We start from the raw sequence: 21501 nt of genomic DNA on the forward strand, positions 1-21501 counted from the left end.
TGTCAATCAACATCCTGATTTAAAATTCTGTTAAACAAGTTTAATAATCTCCAAAATAAAAAAAAATACTGGAATATTTTTCCATTCCATGCGGAGAAGGAAGATTAAATGATACCGAATACCAACACTTTTAAATTCATGTTGCAAACCAAGTTGCTAAAGCAAGTTAACCATTTTTTCCTTCCTAAATCTTTTGCCACTACTGAATGAAAGGTCTATCTGCCCATCTTTGACTCAGCACAAATCAATGATGTGTGGTTCCCACTGGCAAGCCCAGCCTATCTCTATGGCATCTGTTCTGTGTCACTGCCAAATGGAAGTGTTCTGATTTGTGGATGTGTCATATAGTTATAAACAAAGTGTCTGGAAGATGTGGGGTGATGATAAACTGAAAGGGGACAGCAACATACCCAGAAAACTAATCAGGGCATGAACTTTGCCTTTGTCTTTTGACTAGTTTGCATGTCTCCCCTTCATAACCTTTTCTGGGTGGCTCCCAAGTTAAAATAATGTAAAATAAAGAAATATACGCCAGGGCAGAAATAGCCCCAGAGAAGAAGAAGGCATTGCCTGCCATGATTATGAAATTAGCTAGCCCTTGGGCAAGTGGATGACACAAGCTCAAAGCATCCACTGGACTGCCATATCTTCCTAGGAGTGGTAGGCAAGTGATTGGAACTGAGAAATATGAGAGAATGGTAAACAAGGACAAAAGTCTGGTTAAGTATGTCTTTCTATCTTGGATACTGCAGTGAAGAAAAGCAACTCAGACATTTTCCAAGCATATATCCATTCAGAAATCAGATTGTTGCTACTGAAGTCCTAACCATTTAAGATAAAATATGTTATTTTATCATTAATTTCCATTATCTAAACCCAAACCAATCTGTACTTCACTGTAACTTTGATGGGAAATAAAATTATATTTCAGGATTCTCTTGCCTAGAACCATTTTTTCTATCCTCTTACCCATTCTATTAATGACAAGTGTGCCTGAAGAACAACATATCTTCAATATTAAAAATGTCTGTTTTGTCATGTGCACACATGGCCCAAGCATTATATTCCATTTATCATATATAACTAATGCAGATGCACCAGGAATCTTATTCCACAGATAACTGAGAAAGGAAATGACTACATGAAAATACAAATTGAAGTTTTAAATCTGTACAACTGCAGTGGGTCAAAGAAAATTGGAGCCCTGGTGGCGCAGCAGACTAAAGCACTGTTAACATCAGCTGCCTGCAATTACTGCAAGTTCAAATCTCACCAGGCTCAAGGTTGACTCAGCCTTCCATCCTTTCAAAGGTAGGTAAAATGAGGACCCAGATTGTGGGGGCAATAAGCTGATTTTGTATAAATATATACAAAAGTATGAAAGCTATTGCTTAATGCATTGTAAGCTGCCCTGAGTCTCCGGAGAAGGGCAGCATATAAATCAAATTAAAAAAAAATTGCTTCTACCTGTTAGGTTGGAATGAAATCTTGTCATAGCCTGTGATCTCACACAGATCCTTCTCAAGCTCCTTAAAAAGTTGCTGGTATCCTTGAGTTTGATCCAGGGGAACAAAAGGATGGATATTGGCAAATTCCTTCCATGTAATAGGCTACAAAACAGACATGGATACACAGATGGGCACAGAGAAAGAGAAGGAAAAAAATCAATCATATCTGTGTTAAAAATATATGTAAATAAATTATAGGAAGCACATGAAATGCAACTCTAAATTGACCATAAAATGTGGCTATTCATTGGATAATCTGATATAACACACCTTTTGGATGTGATTGTCAACTGGAATGGAGGAATTCTAGTAGTTTGTTTCTTTATACAAGGAATGGACATAGCTCAGAAAAGCTTGCTATAGCTCAGAAAATTAAATCAGTATATATGTTCTAAAGTAACTAGAAGAAGTATTTCTTCAGTCAATTATTTTAGTTTAGACCATGAAATATTTTATCCTCCTCATCTGACCTGCAATAGCCAAAGTCATAGTGTGCAACAATTCCTTGGTGATTGTAGAGAGCAAGGAAAATGACCTTGATGGAGATATACAAGCTCCATTACCACAGCATGCCTTCAGTCCACAACAGACAGATAGTATTTGGAAGAGGTTCAGATAGATGCCTTCCTGATTCAGTGTAAGACGAGGGAGATGGTATGGCATAACGAGACTTGCAAAATTGATGTCAACCCCACTACATAGCAGAGGAAATCAACTCTGCTAAAGAAGATTAAAACTACTTTTATTGAGATTGGCTATATATCTTGCACATCTGATTTTTCTGTACTATGATCCTATGAGCAAGCCAAATTCAACTATTAATATCCACCGAAAATAACTGAGCCGGTCCAGAAGATCACCTCTTCGTTGATTTCACCAAAATGTAATTCTATATTATTCTTTTTTAGAGAAACAGATGGCAATCTACCCCAAAATCTTTTGAGTTTATTTAATGTTCACAAAAAATGATCGAGTAGTTATCTGAAATGTACTTTATAAAAATAATACATTAATGTAAACAACTTACCATAAGTTCTGATGAGCTATTCAGCTTCATTGTACAGGATCCCTAAAGAAAGAAAATATACCATCAGGATTTAATTCAAGAAAACTAACAGCTATATTTTCTCCCCTTTTCAATTTATACCTACCAAAGGAATCATGCTGTGAACAAGAGAAATATCTTTGTTTTCTAATCTTTTCATATACCGGACAATATTTGTTTCAGAGTGATAGCTGCAGAGACAAAAAATTACATTAACAACCAAGGAAATAATAATAGCTGAACATTATTTATGCCCCCAAGTTATGTGTCAGATCAATAATAAATGCTTCCTCTTAGTAATGTTCATATTTGCTCATTTTTCCAGGCTGACAATCAATACATGTTGATGAAACATTTGTATTTAAATGGACATACAATAAAAGGCACTCCATAGTACAGTCATAAGCATTTTACTTTAGTTGTGTGTTGTTTGCTATTAATTGTTCAAATTACACAATTTCCCTTCAAAAACTGTAAACTTCGTGCAAACAAGATTCCTAAAATGCAATATTAGTAGCTTAATATTTTAACTTGCCAGCATTGTTTTTCTGAAATATCACATGCCTCATTTTCATCTTTGTATTAGTTTATCAACCAACATGAGACAAAAAAAATTCCAAAGAGTTTTACAAACCTGTTGAATACTTGGTGTGTTAGGAATGTTGATGTTCTCTTAAACTGAGTAGCAAAAATGCCTTTTGTTTCTTCATCCATATTCTCTGCAACTAATTCCTTTCAAACATAAAAGAAGAAGTCAATCTCTTTTTTCCTCTCAGAATTAATTTGGATTTCATTCTTAGATAATAACTATTTTGGGGGGAGGGAGCTGTCCCTTCAGTGGTTTGACTGGGATTGCATTTATCTTTGTATAATCTATTATCAAGTAAAATATGCTCAGTTCAGAAACAGGATTACTTACTTTCAAAAGAAATTGAGTTTCAATCTGCAAGTATACCTTCTAAAATTGTTATCTTAGTCTGAAGTGCAACTGGAAACAGTTGCACACAATGAGATATTTGAGGATATTATTTATATCTTTTTTATTTCAAAAGGGTAAAATCTCACAGAGATTGTGAAGACTCAAAATTGTGAAGTTATGGATAGTGTTAAAATTTGGGAATGATACAAGTTGCTTTATTGAACTTCCCTTCACACTGCTGAAAGTTTAAAATATTTTCCCAGTACTTTCTGTGACATTGGTGAATGGATGAGAATCCAGGCATTACTATGGACCTTATTGATTCAGTTATGTTCTATGTTGATCAATTAGTTATTTAGTTTTCTAATCAATGATCTACTTACAGCTGAAGATTCACAGCCAAAAATCCATAGTAGGTCATCTAGGTCTTTTTCATTTACAGTTTCATCAAGAGAAACTCCAAGCTATTGACAGTTGAAAGAAAGAAAGGAGACAACTTCTAAGTTCATCAATGTGTTTCAATGTGTTTCAATGCCGGAGAAGGGCGGCATATAAATCAAATTAAAAAAAAAAAAAGTGCTATCAATGAGTTACACTGAAACAATAACAGACTATGTAATCTGAATGATATTTATTGATACTCCCGAGTGCATAGTGTTCTAATAATTGATAACTGAACATCAACAATTTAAAAATGTTGTTTCTGGATGTTATTTCTTCTAACACACATTCAGTGGCTGTTTACTGAGCTTCCCTTCTGAAACAACGACTTAGTTTCTTAGAGCACTGATGATGTTACCTAGTTTGGTAATGCAATGTCTACAAGAAAACCACCATCTTCAGAGAGCACTAAGGACCTCAGAGTTTCTTAGAAAATTTTTCATTGGATATTCTTTATCTCTTTAAAGAGAAAATTATAATGGATAATGGATAAAAGCATTAGAACCACTTCTGAGCATCCTTAAGTTATCACTTACTGTGCCATCAGGGTAAATCCGAAAGTTTATCTGCCTCTGGGCTGCCCTTTGCAAGACTTCTTCGATGCCACACCCACACTGGATTTTCAAAGTATCAAAATATCGGTCATGTTGGAGTTGATGACCTGCTCTCTTCAGACCTAATATAAACAAACAAAAACCCACTCAGGTTTTATGCACAGTTGTGTTCAAAATGTCTTTTGTTTTTTATAATTTGAAGCTGAGTCCTAGTCCTGCCTTATGCATAAAAGCCAGCTGGATAACCTTGGGCCAGTCTCTCTCTCTCAGCATAACTCACCTCACAGAGTTGTTGTTGTGGAGAAATTAAGAGGAGGAAGGAATATTTGGCATGCTCACTGCCTTGAGTTATTTATAAAAATAATAAAAGGTGGTATATAAACAAATAAATTTGGCTGCTATTGGCAACAATGCTGGGACTATTGGTGACTGACTCTTCATATTACTAATCAAATTATTCTAAATTGTTTTACAAATCTATTTTAGGAATCATTACACCTTACAATGTCAACCAAAAAAAGTTTGTAGCAAGAAAAGGAACTGTGGTGGCACAGTGGTTAGAATGCAGTATTGCAGGCTATCCTGACCAGGTCGAGGTTGACTCAGCCTTCCACCATTCTGAGGTCGGTGAAATGAGGACCCAGATTGTTGGGGACAATATGTTGATATTGTAAACCATTCAGAGAGTGTTTTAAGCACCTCGGAGTGGTATATAAGTCTAAGTGCTATTGGTATTGCTATTTACAGTGTAGTCGTGGGAGTTTTATTCAAATTCTCCAACATTAAAGTTGCTCCTTTTGGACAGGGTATTCCTATGTCTGAAGGTTCACTCACCTTCTGCTAAGATTAGAGTAGCATTGTGGACTCTCTTGGCAATGTGTTTTAATCCATTTGCACCATGATAAACTCCAAACATTGCAGCCATGTTAGCCAGAAGGGCCTAAGAAGCAGAAATTGGGATTAAGTAAATTTATGTGTAAAACATGAGGCAACTCAGATACTACATCATGCAGACTTACAATAACTTTATTGTCACTTTAAATGTACACTAATCGCCATACATTAAAATGAAATTTCATTGCATACAGCTCTCAAAGGAGCACCACCTCAAATATACACTACATAAACATGACAAAAAGATAAAAAAATTAAAAAAAATTATGCATATATCCACATACCCACATATATTATACGACACAGAGAAACAACATAGTCTAGTTCGGATGTATCCTGTTTTTCCCCAAAATAAGACATCCCCTGATAATAACCCCAATCGGACTTTTGAGCGCATGGCAATAAGCCAAGCGTTTATTTCAGGGTTCAAAAAAATATAAGACAGGGTCTTATTTTGGGGGAAACACGGTATAATCAGTGATTGAAGAAAAACTCACTTGCGCTGTACAGATATTGCTAGTAGCTTTATCTCTCCTGATGTGCTGTTCTCTGGTTTGCAGCGCAAGTCGGTATACTTCTTTTCCATTAGCATCTCTTAAAACATACACAAAGGAAAAATATATTACTTTCTTTGATTTAAATAGACAAAGGCTATTTGGTTTTGTTAACAAAAAAAACCCAATTGATAATATTTTTGGTAAAATAAAACATATAGTAAAATGAATAATTTAGAATATGAAACTCTCTAAATTATTCCTGAATCAAGGCAGTTTCCTTTTGCTATAGTATTGCTACCTAATGCAATACTATGGTTTGACATTTTATGAAACAAGGCACTGCAAAGAGGCTACTCAGCTATGCCATCATGGACAATGCAATCCTCAATTCAAACTAAGGATTCCTAACTTCTTTTAGAACAAGTACCAGATCGGGGATACATAGATTTGAATTGTCGCTAGATGGCAGCAAAGAAATACAGAAAATCATGACTTGTTGCTGCATCAAGTGGTGTTCAGAATTCCTGCATCCCAAATCTAGTGGCCCTTTTTCTTTTCTTTTTTACATTTTTGAGAACATGCCATGGACAAACATCAGTTGCCAGTCACAAAATATCACATATATCAAAAGGCTGAAGCAACTTGGGGTTAGAGTCCACTGTATTAATCACTTTAGAATTTAGTTGGGGATTCAAAGGCATTGTTGGAAACCTGGATTATGCTTGAAGCTGGTGCTTTGCTTTCTATCAATTTAATTATCTCGTTCAGGTTTTTAATTGAAGAGCGCTTAAGGAAAGTTAAAACTAGGAAAGTCAGAATGCATGGTGAACCAACGAACATGTCCACACACACACGCATTGTTGTCTTGAGGCAACATGCTGGAGACAGAGGATATACTATATAAGGTCCTTTAGGAAAGGACAATGAGCATTCTATCTGTGATAAATACATTCTGACCTTACCTAGAGTTCTGGAAACTTACAACACTATGGATATAGAGCTCCCATTAAGAACATAAGAGCCTTGCTGGACACAGTGTTACACACTGGCTAACTAGGCGCACTTGGGAAACTAACAAGCTTGGACTGGACAGTGATGTCCTCCACAATTGTCCTTTTTCATCAACCCACATGTTGAAAAGAAGGGAACTATCAAGTGTGCGGGAAGAGACACATGCAGAGAAACGAACTTTCGAGAGAAGACACCGAAGCCTTTCGGTGTGCAAAGGAACCCTGAACTGGCAATTGCTGGGCTCCTGCTCACTTATTTTTTCCTCTGCAAGCATTTTTTTTATATCTGCCTTAATTATGGCGGAAAAACAAGATGTTTTATTTTTAACCTCAAACCAAAGGGATTCCTCAGACTATTTTATTATAGGTCCTGGAATTCTTTGTGTTTGACATACAGCAACATTATTACTTTAATGGCACCTCTTCCATTTTTACTTCAGGACAGATTCATTTTCCGTTAGGGTATTGAATTTAGTAGCTTTAGGAACAGTAAAGTGTACAGTAGGCCAAAGCACACATTTGGAGTTGATTAGTTAGAGAGTGCTGACTCATGCGTGAGGCAATCTACGCTATGATTGGTTGGCGTAAGTATAAAGGGGGCGTTTCCCTTTTCCCCCCTCTCTTTTTCTTGTATGTGTCCTATATACTGTTTAATTTACCTCAAGATGTTCCTGTGTTCCTGACTATCTTGTATTTTTTTTCTTTCTGGATGGTGACAGAGACTGATGTAAATCTGAATGTTAAATATATTTATATATATAAAAGACTACAAGTTTGTGTTAGTGTCTCCGGCTTCATCTGGACAGCTGCTGCGCAATTCCCTGACATTTTCAGTATGCAGTTAAGTATATATGCGCATAAATTTGTGTGAGGGGTGGGTACGGAAGTAAACTTGATATTAAGCATGTATTTCAGTAGCGTGATTTAGTTTTAGAAGAGTAATTATAGGGGAATTAATCTTCTAGAGTTAAAAGTCCTCGATTTACGACCACAATGGGAAGTCCTCGACATATGACCACAATTGAGCTGTTGAGCACAATTGAGCTGCCCAAATTTCTGTTACTAAGGGAGACAGTTGTTTAATGAGTTTTGTCCTATTTTACAACCTTTCTTGCCACAATTTTTAAATGAATCACGGTGGTTATTAAGTTAGTAACATGGTCTTAAAGTGAATCTGGCTTCCCTTTGCTTCTCAGAAGGTCACAAAAGGTGACCACATGAGCCTGGGACAATGCAACCGTCATAAATATACGTCAATTGCCAAGCATTTGAATTTAGATCATGTGACCATGAGGATGCCGCAATGATTGTAAGTGTGAAAAATGGTCATAAATCATTTTTTTTTCAGTACTGTTTGAAGGGTCACTAAATGAACTATTGTAAATCGAGGACTGCCTGTATGATCTAAAATCAGCCAAAGATATAAAGAAAGCAACAACAACACAATGCTCTCTAAAAAGAAGAAAATACATAAGAAGATTGGAACTTTTCACAGTCCATGTATAATTCCTTCAGAACTTAGAAGAACATGGATTCAGATTTTCAACAGAAAATGAACCTACCTTGTAACTCCCACCATCCTTCCAGGCATCATTCGCACCAGATTCTCTTTGACCGCAAAAAAGGCAGCATGTGGTCCTCCATACCCAAGAGGCACCCCAAACCTCTGGGAATTGCCTAAAGCAACATCAACTCCAAACTCCCCTGGAGGCCGCAAGATGCAGAGGGCAAGGAGATCGGTGGCACAGCAGGCCAGGCTCTGATACAAGAGAAGCCAATATGTTTGTTTGTTTATTACATTTTGTATGCCGTGCATATTTAGGCAGCTTACAATATTATAAATAACAGAATAAAACAATTATAGGACTAAAACATTTAGACATTAGAAGCGAAAAATGTAAATTAAGATAAAAATGAATAAAAACCGATGCATCGATGGGATGGAGGTGAGATCTTGTACTAGTCTACTAGCCATCTCTGAAGTGAGGCGCCCCCATCGGGGCTCCAAGCTTCCCAAGACGTCATGTAGATCAGGGGTCCTCAACCCCTGGGCCACGGCTGGAACCAAGCGGTGGAAGTGGTGGATGAGCAGGCGTGCAGCTCTCTCCCTCACGCTGCCAGTCCGCAAAGCCGGAACTGTTGATTTAGATAACCATGGGAGTTGTTCCCAGAACAATGCGTATTGATTGTAATGGCGATCACATGACTGCCATAAATGCATAATGTTATTTTTCCAGCACTGTTGTAACTTCAAATGATTATGACACAAGGTAGTTGTTAGTTGAGGACTACCTTCACAGATAGTTACCTCTATTGTGATCCAATGGAGATTGGGAGTTTTGTGGGGGTATAGAAATGCTATGAGTCCAATAACTTACTAGATTGGAAAAGCTGACATTGACCTAAGGTACATTTACACTGCCAGACATAAACATGGAGGTTGGAAATATTCTTATTGCTTCAATTACCCCGTTCTGATGGGCTTGATCAACCAAGCTTGTAAAGTCTTCTATCTTCCCCTCAGTGTCTGGGTACTGGAACAAGACACCACTGACATCTTTACCGCTGAAATCCATCTCATGAGGTAGCTTCAACTCTACATTTATGCCAGTGTATCTGGAAAGCAATAATGACATACCAAGACAAAGTCATTTCCCAATAGCAAATACGATTTTAAAAAGAAAAAGAAACTTACGCAAGAATATTAAATGCAGAGTTAAAGGTCAGCTTGATCGCCTTGAATTGAAATTGTTTCAAATAAAGCAATAGTCAATTTTATTAAAACAGATTACATTACAAAAGAATTTCAAGCAGATTGCTTTTTTAATTTTTTTTAAAGATCTAAATCAATCTTTACTTTGCTCTGGTCTGCACCACAGCTATCGTCTGAGGATGGCATCTGATGTCAACATAAAACTTTATTCTCTTATTATGCCTGTTGGAAGGAGAAAACAATAAAATTACTTCAGAATGGGTCATAAAAAGTTCACTCTAAACTGGTAAGTTTCCACTGCTTGTTATTATACAGACAAAAATCTTGTTTTTAATTGGCTTTGACATCTCCTGATCTAAAATTCAAATTTCTATTTCCAGGAACTTTGGAAAAGGAAACAAGCCCACAATCTACCAAAGTCCACAAAAGGGAAATTACTATGAAGTAAGTCATGATTTTGTTATGAATTCTGAGTGGATTACATAAATTGCTGCCTTTAACAGGGGTGATGAACTGTGTTAATCAAACAGCATATTCTGTTCCTATATCTCTGAACAACAGATGTTGGGAATGGAGGGAACCGAGGAAAAAAATATTACCTCATATATTATTTGCCAAGAAATATGGCTTCCCACAAATTATCAATGGCCACTCTGCAAATATTACACCTTCCTTTGATGTTTCTCTCTTATGTTATCATTTAGATCACAGGTATCCAAGCTTGTCAACTTTAAGACTGTAGACTTCAAGAATTCCTTAGGCAGCATGGAGAACTCATGGGAGTTGAAGTCCACAGGTCTTAAAGCAGTGGTGGGTTTCAAAATTTTTTACTACCGGTTTTGTGGGTGTGGCTTGGTGGGCGTGGTATGGCTTGGTGGGCGTGGCTTGGTAAGGGTGGAAGGGGAAGGTTACTGCAAAATCCCCATTTCCTCCTGATCAGCTGGGACTTGGGAGGTAGTAGAATAGAGGGGGGTGGGGCCAGTCAGAGGTGGTATTTACCGGTTCTCTGAACTACTCAAAATTTCCATTACCGGTTCTCCAGAACTGGTCAGAACCTGCTGAAACCCACCTCTGGTCTTAAAGTTGACAAGGATGGACACACCTGATTTAGAATATAGGCCTATGGACTGTTTTCAGTCTCTTCCATATAATTACATATTCGAGGGTGTCTCCAGGTTGTGCGGAAAAACTCAAGATGGCAGCCAGGATGCTGTGATCAAAACTTCACCTGTTTTTATGTGTATCTTGACTTTTGTTTTTTGACAACATTGTGCCTTGTGGACAGTCTTACCCCCAACACTAAAGTTCTGAGGAACTTTACATCCTCCAAAAGCAGTCTTATGATCTGAGGTTGTTACCTGTGACACAACTGCATGGCTTCTGCTGCTGCTGTTCCTTCATCCAGCAAAGAGGCATTAGCCACATCCATCCTGGTGAGATCACACACCATTGTCTGATAATTCAACAAGCTCTCCAGCCTGCCCTGGGAGACTTCTGGCTGATAAGGGGTATACTGAGTCACCCTATTAAAAGCAACACATTTTCCCCATTAAACTTTTCCCCACTTAAAGAATGCTACAGAACCATACAGATAATCCTGTGAGTGAGTTTTGCCCCATATTACAACCTTTCTTGCCACTGTTGTTAAGTGACAGACGGCAGTTGTCAAGTTAGTAACTTAGTTGTTAAGTGAATCTGATTTTCCTCTTGATTTTGCTTGTCAGAAAGTTGCAAAGTGTGATCATATTATTCCAGAAAACTGTAACCGTCATAAATACATGCTAGTTGGCAAGCATACACATTTTGATCATGTGACCACAGGGATACTACAACAGTTCTAAGTGTGAAAAACGGTCATGTCACTTTTTTGAGTGGTGGTGTAACTTCAGTCACTAAACAAATGATCGTAAATCAAGGACTTCCTGTATTTCTAATATTACCTAGCAGTCACTCTCAAAGGGATGGAGAAATATTTAACATCTATTGACAAAAGTGGTTGTTACAAATATAATTGACATTTCGAAGTGCCAACAGAAGGTACACACGAAGCTTAATAATTCTAATAATTATGTTGCTGAACAGAAGACACCCTCTGAATTTAAGGGCCAAGTATTCTCTATTAGTCCAAGATCACAGCACTATTACTGTGAGGATAAGATACATAAAATTAAAAATATTAATTTTGCATATTAAAAAACAATGTATTATAGCTTAAATTACTGTTGATTGATTTACTAGCCCTTACTACAATAGTAGAGTAGTAAAAAAATCCTGATTTATTTATTCAAACCTTTTTATTTTTTTATTTCCTTTGAAAGCACATATACACACAAAACACAGATGGTATTGGTTATATTTGGGTACTATTGGAGTACTAATTCAGAATCTTTATTGTCATCGAGGTGGTAGTGATTGCAGGTTAAAGCATATTAATTTAAAAAAACATTGAAAGCAATATAGAGAAAACACAGTAGGTGATATGGTTGTGTGTGGTACTATATCTGTTAGGAACACTGTAAACCACATGAGGTTGTACATTAGCTGTGAAGGACCAGGGATGGACACTGCTGCTTTAAGGTATTCTTCACAGAAAGTATATGCATGCCCTCAAATGAATCAAATCACATATTCCCCCTTTGAACCTAGATCTCTTCACTGCCCTAGTTAAGATGGACTTAAACTAACTATCCAGGATCTGAGAGTAAAAATTAACCCTCCTAATGACACCTCAATTTAAATAATGTGGAACTATGTCTTAACAATTTTCCCATGAAATATTACTGCACAGACCACTATTATTGCAGAACTGATAAAAATTGTGCAGTGTACATTAAATATAGCACAAGAAAAATAAATACTGCACAAGCAATAAAGACTGAAGGTAAACTGGGTTTTTAGGGTTAAGTCTAGACTAAGAGTCGAGTCCCTCAAGAAGCCAAGCATATTTTCAATTCTCTGCCCATTCATTTATGTTCATGTCACATCACTTACTAAATTAGCTCAGTTTCTAGGGCAACACAGTCTGAAGTCATTCAGAAACCCAGGCACAACTAGATTGCTCAGTCTAACACAGCCCCATAACATTATGCCATTAACAATTGTTTGTAGGTTATTGAGCCAAGCTATTTTTGTTTGTAGAATAAGCTTTTCCTGTTCTTTTCACTGTATATAAATAAAAACAACAGCTCGGAATAACTTAAAGAACACATATAACCTTTCGTTTTTTAACAACAGAACTGTAATAATGTGGTATCATGAGAGGAAATCTATTCTCGTTAAGAAAAACAATGCCCTGAACAGCCAATGGCTGTCCTTTATTCTCTGTTATCTTTCTTCTAAGTATAATTCTTTTGCACTGCTGAGTTTCATGTGAATTTCACTTATCAACAACCAAAACAGGACATCCTCCAGAAGGACTATTGCTTGTGTTACCTCCAGTACAGGTAAAGGCAAAGATTTAAAATGGGACGATTGTCTTAAAATGGGAGAACGTTGTAAGAAATAGGTCAGAATCTTTCTCTTGTATGCATTCAAGCTGGCAAAGAGACTGGTGGCCCTATTTTGTGACTTAGGATTTCAACTATTGTAACTTCTTGTTTCTAATTATGACTGTATAACAGTGGTGAAATCCAGCTGGATCTATCTGGCTTACGCGAACCGGTAGCGCTGGCGGTGGGCAGCTTCACCCACGTCATTACGTCTCATTTTACCCTCTGTGCATGTGCAGAAGAGGTGCATATAGCGTGTGCATGCTCCCGTGCACTCCCGTTCCCAAACTGGTAGCGAAGGTAAATAGATTTCACCGCTGGTATATAACCTATGTTGTGCCAACAAACACCTTTTAAAAAAAAAAGCTGAATCAACTTGTTTTGAAAATTGTAATGGCATCTGACCTCAGGGCCAATCGCAATGAAAATCAGAAATGCTTTGTAGATCCTAATATTTGAAGTAATTCCAATTTGAGAAACAATTACTAGAATAAAGCTAATAGCAGAGAATAGCAGAGACTGTGCCTACAAATGAGATATCTGATGTAACTCTTCTGTAAATCTTCTCAAAACAAAATAAGCTTATTTTGCTTAACACCGTGACCTTTACAGTCCGATCTGTACAATTGAAATAAAGGAATCAATTATCAAAAGCTGATAAAAATCTTTAACCAACTGACAGTTGTATTAATTCCTTCCTCTGCCTATTACGCTTGGCAAAAAGGAGGAGGATTGTGTGGAAGAGTTGCACCTTTGTTTGTCTGAAATTGTCCTCCTGAGCTGGGCACAGAGGCACCTTTGTCACTTAATAGCAGTGTACAAGAACTTCCACACACACCGTCAATATTTTTATATTCCAAACTCTCAGATTCACATCTGCACCTTCTCCCAAGAAGCTCAATATTGCCACAGTTCCTGGCAGCTGACTAATTGGAGCATGCAAACACTGACATTCCAGTCTGCCCAACAGCCCCCCTTCCCTACAGGCCTTGCTGCTTTTGTTTTGTAGCAAGGAAAAAAAATGTGGCCGAGGGGCAAAACCATCCCTTGAATCCACCAGGGGAATGGCGCCTTGTCTTCAAGAAGGAGACAAAAGGTGGGGCGAGCTGCCTCACTATCTATGATGGCTGCTTTTTTGGGGCTGGAAAGAATTACGGAGCATATCACAACAGGCTTTCTTCCCAGGCAGAATCGCCCTTCTGGTTTGGGAAACAAATCATGCACAGGTAGTCCTCGAGTTACGACTACAATTGAGCCCAAAATTTATGTTGCTAAGTGAGACAGTTATTAAGTGAGTTTTGCCCCATTTTACGGCAGTGCTTGCCATGGTTGTTAAGTGAATCACTGCAGTCGTTAAGTTAGTAACATGGTTGTTAAGTGAATCTGGCTTCCCCATTGTCTTTGCTTGTCAGAAGGTGCAAAAGGCTAATCACACAATCCCAGGTCACTGCAAGTATCATAAATATGGCTCAGTTGGCAAGCATCTGAATTTTGATCACATGGGGATGCTGCAATGGTTATAAGTGTGAAAAATGGTCATAAATCACTTTTTTCAGGGCCATTGTAAATTCGAACGGTCACTAAATGAACTGTTGTAATCAAGCACTGCCTGTACTCTAAACTTCATTGCAGCCTTAGTGATGTGTAGCTCTCACACTAGACTCCATAGGAAGAGGTACAACAAGCATTTTCATCTCTCAATATTTGTAATTTTTATACTCTGCACATATCAAGAAAAGAGCTTTATGTGCTATGGTCACTTCTAACACTGCCATACATATAGAAATATTCTGAGAAGTAACAGCAAGATTCTTACACAATCTATAATTTTTATATAAATGAATTAATGTATTAAAAGGATTACTTATTTAACTTCTGATTTTACATTATAGCTAGGAAAATAGCAAATATAAAGATAATTTTTATTTTTTTAATAGTAGTCTTTTCTCTCAGGACCTCTTTTGAACCACTGTAAATTAGAACTGTGGTGTTCAAAAGTTCTCCAGCATGTTGGCATGGACAATAGAATATCTCTCTCTCTCTCTCTCTCTCTCTCTCTCTCTCTCTGTGTGTGTGTGTGTGTGTATGTAATAATAAAAATGGTACATTACCATCCAGCATTCTCCAACAAATTCCTTGAAATGGCTGGAGGGACTGAGCAGTTATAATAACCCATGCCAATATAAGATCTCCAGATTTTATTCTTGCTGGCAATACTGTTTAAAGTTTCAAGAATTTCATTTTCGCCTAGAAAGAAATGTGTAGAAAATATTTTGTGAAAATTTCAATAAAGGTTAAACATGTCAAGCTTTTTGCACCAGTTAACCTACTTTCATGAGAATATACATTATAGTGGTCAGCAACGTGAGTTGACTCCCTGTTCCTTCATTTTCAACTGTCTGCTTATTTTGCCTGTTTCTCATTTTGAAATTTATAGAAATGGCTGATTATTCACAATTATTATAATTTACACAGAACTTTTCAGTTACATTTATTCTTTATGAGGAGTAGTGTAACAACATCATTTTCAAGAGTTTTTTGAGGTCAAAAGTATACTTAAAATATTTAACTACATTTTTAAAGGAGCTATATTTATTTTATCTGCATTCTCACATAAATCACATAGTTTCCTTGCACCAATAAAAAGCAAACCAACTATTTTATCTCACTTGAGATGTTTAAGCAAGTTCTTTCATTTCACACTGCTTCTTTATGTCTGTTTGACATAAATCACGTCTTTCTAATGCCCTTTCCTCCTATTTTCTCTCATAGCAAGAATCCTGGGTGGCACATTAGGGTGAGAGTACAAAGTCACCTCATAAACTGTGCTGGTTGAACTAGACTTTAACTGCCCCCAATAACACAGCTTGTTATGTCAAAAACTTCACAAGTCTTTCAGCACATCCCCCACATCTATGAAAAGTGTAATTTTAAGAAAAATGCTTTATTGATTTAATTTTACTTAATTGGTAAACTGATTTTATTTCCTTGATTTCATGTGGCACAGTCATTAAGGAATGGATGAAACTCAAGGAAAGTCAAATTCTAGAATGCTATACATGCTGTCTCAAGCTTCTGAATCAAAGGTAGGATATTTACCTAATAAATCAATAAATAAAATTTATACTCATATATAGCTAACCTTAACACATAGCCCCATTCATTATGGAGTCTATTATGAAGTTTTTCTTTGTGTGGATTTGGACATCTTGTGAACTAAAAGTGAATCAATCACATTACAACAGCATCATGCTGAACTAATGTGTGGAGTATGAGGGCTAACTTTTGTTAAACTACACAGAAAAAGTTATATTAAAAATATAATGTGCTGCTTTCAGTCCATATATTTTGCTGGGAAGGTTAGATTTCCCATGGATTCTGCCCTTGAAAATATACTGAGAAAAAAACCAGTCATCTGAGAAATCAGTCATATTGGTAGCCTTTCCAATGATGATCAAATCTCTTTGAACGCTAATTCCTAATCAAATTGGAATTAAGCTTTGCCATAATTCCAATAATATCCTTGTGCTGCTTAAAGTGAGAGGAATATAAAATTATACAGATTTACACTGAATGCACAGAAGAAATCCCTCAGCACATGGTTGAATATCACTAGGCTTAGCATTCATGAACAGCTGCAAGTTATCTTTAAACAAATGATAGTTTTAAAAAACTGTATGATGACAGGGTAGTATTGCAGAATTAATATCCCAAATACATATTCTGGAAATGCTTGCAAGTTAATCAGTGTCTATTCTACAAAGGAATATGAACATCAATGCCAAATCTTTTTTCTACCTTTATAGTAAATGATAAAACAAATCCTGTTTCTTGGATAATAAAACTGTTGTACAGAAATAAAGGAGGATATTTTGGATAATACTGCTTTTCCTGAAAGAATTTAAGGAAATGTTAATTTACAACTGTTAATAAATAATAGCTGAAGTGAAACAATAGCTCTCAGGATTCTAATTGTTAGAATATCTAAAGAAGAACTTGGCAAATTTCATCAGAGCACAATGGCAAAATAGTTTTGAGAAATGTAAATCTGCAGATCCAGCACATTTTAAGTTGGGGTTTCTAGCAATTTGGCTTTAAAATATTCCATATAACTTTTTATTGTAGCAGCAGTTAGTTCTTCTGCACAATAGTAGCATGCATTGTCTGATCTGGTCACCATGCCAATATATAGAAGGACCTAATTATCTTTATTGATTATTGGAAACTTTCCAGTTGATTTGCTATTAGTTTGGCTATCATTGCTTTGTCTTTTCCAAAGTAGCCCAGTATCTGGACTATTTTTACGTGGTTTCAAATGCATCACAGACGGGTTGCAGTTAAGAGACTGAGTCCTTACCTGGAGCCAACATTCTGGGATGAAAGGGGATAGTGCTTCTGACTTTGCACAAAGCCCTCCTATGGATATTCCCCCATCCCTGCTCTTGATCAGCTTTTGATATATTTTAATGTCAGATCCATCTCTGGTCTTTTCCAAAAGGTTAGTGTTAGTGAAGATAACATTCAAAGAATTCAAACTCTCATGTCTTTCCTGTTTCTTCTTGACCCTCATTTAAATTACTCGCAGAACAGGCATGGCTTGCTGTTTAAACATTCATGTTCAAACAGACTTTGCAACACTGTCCATGGCTCTCTTGCTATATCTTTTTTTTTTTATGAATGAACTGGTCATTTATAAACCATTTGACCATTGATTTAAGCTGCTTATTCTTTTGTCTCCATTCTTGGGTATTTGTTGTGATTCATGACTAATGGCTTCAAAATGATCATCTTTGAAGCAGAATAGACCATCTTGATCAATCTAAATTATTTGTTGTGATAATTTGTATTCCTATCTAAACTGGTTGCCATTTTTCTCTATGAGCCTTTCTAAGACATCATTCTTTTTCTTCTTGAACCAGGACATTGACCACTGCATCAGTATCTCTGGGCTCCTAATGCCTGCTTATGCCTGGATACTGTTAGGAGAATTAAAGGAACTGTCTTATACACACATGACCTGAATTCAGGAAAAAAAAAAACCATGCAGCAATACTTAGATTTATATAAGCAGTATAAATGAGAAGATCTGATGAGATATGAACCTTGTTATGAATCATGGCTAGTAATGGTCTGGTCTTTATTTTAACCCTTAAAATTATTATCTGTCATCATTATTCCCTGGGCATCTGCAGAGTGTGGCAAAGAAAGTTAAGGTGGTGGCTGTGATGTTATGCTCGAAGTTCCTCCTGTTTTTTTCAAATGTGTGGGCACACTTGTGCGATGAACATGAAAAACTACCAGGATTCTGATTGCCCTGTCAAAATGCCATCTGCTGCCATCTTGATTTTTTTTATCACACCCTGTGGGTACCCCTGACTATTCTAATACACATGTTTAGAGGTAAGTAGGAGTGTTTATGTTCCCCAGATGGCATAAATTATGCATAGGAAACATGTACTAGTCAATGATGGAAATAAATATGTTAATATAACATTGAGGAAATGGGAAATCCTATAACACTGAGAAAACGGGAAATCCTAATGTAAAGACAGACACTTCCTTTGTATACGGTTCAAAGGGAATCCTCTCAACCTGTGATGGGGGATGTGGAAGGAACGGGTAGCCCCGGGGAGAAAAAAAATAAATTAATGGAAACACTAAAGACTTTAAATTCTTGGAAGTGAGATCCTCCTCATACAGGCAGTAAATAACCTGGGTGGTCATTTTACCAAACATAACAGGATTTATTTTTCTTGAATGGCAGGATCTATCTAGCTTATCAATAAATAGCTTGCCACCAACACAAATTTCAAGGATTACACTACAAGGAGAAATCCATAGTTCAAAGACTGTATCTGTATTGTGACAGATGTGGCAGATAACTGATTTAAAAAAAAAAAAAGCAGAAAATTGATTTGAAATTGTGATGAAGGTCAGATTTCACAAATACATATTTCCAAAGAGTGACACAGACAAGAATAGCTGCACGGAAATGTGAAATAGCCTGTATAATGGGAACTATGCAAATAATTTAGTTTGATATATTGATCAAACTAGTAAACCACCAATGCATCATTTAATCTATTCTGGAAGATGATTTATCAGTATTTTGATATGCGTGCATTTGGAATCCTTATCCTAAATGTTTTCTTGTGGTAATCATTTTGGACTCTTTTGTACCTTTTTGTACTACTGGACTCATATTAATAGTACATTAATTCCGTACCAGTGTTACAACACAGCTGTTGCCTAGTGATTTATCTCTTAAGATAACGATTACACAACTAATCAGTTCCTTCTACTTTTGAGCTAATGTTAATATAATTTTATGCCTCCAGAGTTTTGTGCTTTAAGACTCATCAGCTTTAGTGAGCTCAACCAATAGCAGACAACTTGTCATTTGTGGCCAAAAATGGAGCATACCATCTTACACCCAAAAATTAACACTCTCTTTTTTGGGGGGGGGGAGTATTATATTTTAGCTTTTTATTTCAAAAGAAAAAGGTTCAATGAATCCTGAGGCACAGGCATCAGCAGTATAACACTGATGTAGTAAAATAATTTTAATCCAGATAATTTTTGGATTGCACTTGAACTCCAAATGACTATTAAACAATGTTTTAAAGAAATGTATATATATATTTTTGCCAGAAAAAAGATAGCCTAGGCTAAAGTACAAAACATTTAAAATTCCTTTGTAGGCAATATTTATCATATCATAGAATAGATATTGGCCTTTGATTATGCATCAACTTGGAGGAAGCTGTAAACAGTGTACTGAATGAACTGAGAACTTGAAATCCAAGAAAGCAGTAAACACTTTTAAGAAGGCTTTGGCAATAAGCCACCTAACTCAGCCTACTTCTCCTAATTTTCTAGGGCAGCAGTTACGACAAAACATACTACAGCAAGTCCACTTTGCCGGAAATAGTTAGCTAATCATTCAGGAACTTCAGCTGGCAATTCCTTTTGCTAAATACATGCCTGTTCTGACCTTGCTTATTTTTCCCAGCAGAAGGAATTGCATAACATGATCATAGGCAATAATCTTAGTGTCCAAGAACAAAGTTCATTGATCTTTTGGCACTGCTTATTGGAATTAGAAGTCAGAGGGAGAAAAAATGAATACTGCACATTCAGTCCAATGTTAACTTTCAGGCACCTCCAGAAACAAGGTGTTACTTTTCCCTGGAAAGATGCCCTCCATTTCTCATAAGAGCTTAAGTAGTTTTAAAACACATTATAATTACCATTCATTTTCTGTATGTTTCCATGTGTCAGCAGCCAATAATTACTTCTTCTTTTTTTTTTACAATGGTAGAATTGTTAAATATTAACAAAAATTATTTTTACCATATGTCCCATCCATATTGGAAATATTTCTAAGAATTTCATGGAAAAGATTAAATTAACACTGGATTACACGTGTTCCTTGACTTACAATGGCAATTGGGATAGGAAGTTCTGTCACCAAATGATGCATTTGTAAAGTGTGACTGCTTCACTTAATGATGGCAATCCCCTGCAGTGCCAGTTGCCATTGTTAACTAGATCCCTCAGTCATTAGGCAAAGCAACTTTCTGCTGGCTTCCCAGAATCAAAGTCAGTAAAGAAGCTGGAAGGAAGTTGAAAGTTCCAGGCAGATAACCAGGTAAGTGGCTGCTGCTAGGCGGGGAAGAGACTGAGTGGGTGTGTGGTAGTGGTTGGGGAAGGTGTTTGAGAGGAATGACATGAGTCATGAAAGATATGCGAGGATATGCAAGAGGCATGGGTGCAGGTAGGTAGGGTAAGTGAGGGTGCAAATATTTTTTTTGAGTTTTGAGAAATCTTGCCAAAAAACCTGCAGGGACTCAATGAATCAAGACAGACTCAAAGGTACATGTGTGCTCTCTCTCACACATACACAAGCAAGCATTAGCCAACAGAAGTTAAAATACTGGTATATTAAACCTTATAAAATAATAAGGCAATAAATAAGAAGCTGGGAACAAAATAATACTGAGACACAGAGGGCAAGAATTCTCCTTGGGACATAATGAGATAGAGTTCACCTTTTAAAACTATATATTTCAGTTATAGAAACAGGAAGGACACATCCTGAACAGGAAAAAAATAAACAGAAGAAAAACTGAAAAGTGAAAAGATTTTCACAACTTAAAACATTTTAAAAAATGAGCGCTTTGCATTTATAGTCTGGAATGTGCAGCCTTTAGAACTCTTTAATTATTAAATAAATCTTAAGAACTTGCAAAGCAGCTTAGGTATCAGCACCTAAGAAAAATAATTTAAGAAATGCTGGTGATATCTCAGCCAGTGCTAAAAGACTGTTGGACAGAAATAGATGACAAGACAGGACCTGCTAAATGGATTATGTGAATACTCTGCCCATAACACAAAACCTCCCAATTTTAGGGCACCTTGGACTTGTAATT

At 36.6% G+C, this 21501-nt stretch overlaps 1 protein-coding gene and 1 long non-coding RNA gene across 2 annotated transcripts in view; one reads left to right on the plus strand and one right to left on the minus strand.

Moving 5' to 3' along the window:
* The window catches only part of GLDC (glycine decarboxylase), a 37929-nt gene that overhangs the window by 9376 nt on the left and 7052 nt on the right, over positions 1-21501 (minus strand). Inside the window, exons 3-15 of the mRNA XM_034410362.3 lie at positions 15181-15316; positions 10940-11104; positions 9726-9803; positions 9337-9484; positions 8431-8627; positions 5859-5955; positions 5302-5407; positions 4450-4589; positions 3856-3936; positions 3188-3285; positions 2660-2744; positions 2536-2577; positions 1468-1610 (exon numbers count right to left, since the gene is read on the minus strand). Of these exons, the coding sequence (XP_034266253.2) occupies positions 1468-1610; positions 2536-2577; positions 2660-2744; positions 3188-3285; positions 3856-3936; positions 4450-4589; positions 5302-5407; positions 5859-5955; positions 8431-8627; positions 9337-9484; positions 9726-9803; positions 10940-11104; positions 15181-15316 (1516 nt within the window). The remainder of the gene's footprint in view (positions 1-1467; positions 1611-2535; positions 2578-2659; positions 2745-3187; positions 3286-3855; positions 3937-4449; positions 4590-5301; positions 5408-5858; positions 5956-8430; positions 8628-9336; positions 9485-9725; positions 9804-10939; positions 11105-15180; positions 15317-21501) is intronic.
* On the plus strand, positions 9708-18971 carry LOC117661502 (uncharacterized). The gene is made up of 3 exons (XR_004590025.2): positions 9708-9867; positions 9962-10025; positions 16077-18971. It is a non-coding gene; the product is annotated as an uncharacterized LOC117661502 (long non-coding RNA).

The sequence above is a fragment of the Pantherophis guttatus genome, chromosome 2 (genome assembly GCF_059756535.1).
Source record: "Pantherophis guttatus breed Tessera chromosome 2, ASM5975653v1, whole genome shotgun sequence".
Taxonomy (NCBI): domain Eukaryota; kingdom Metazoa; phylum Chordata; class Lepidosauria; order Squamata; family Colubridae; genus Pantherophis; species Pantherophis guttatus.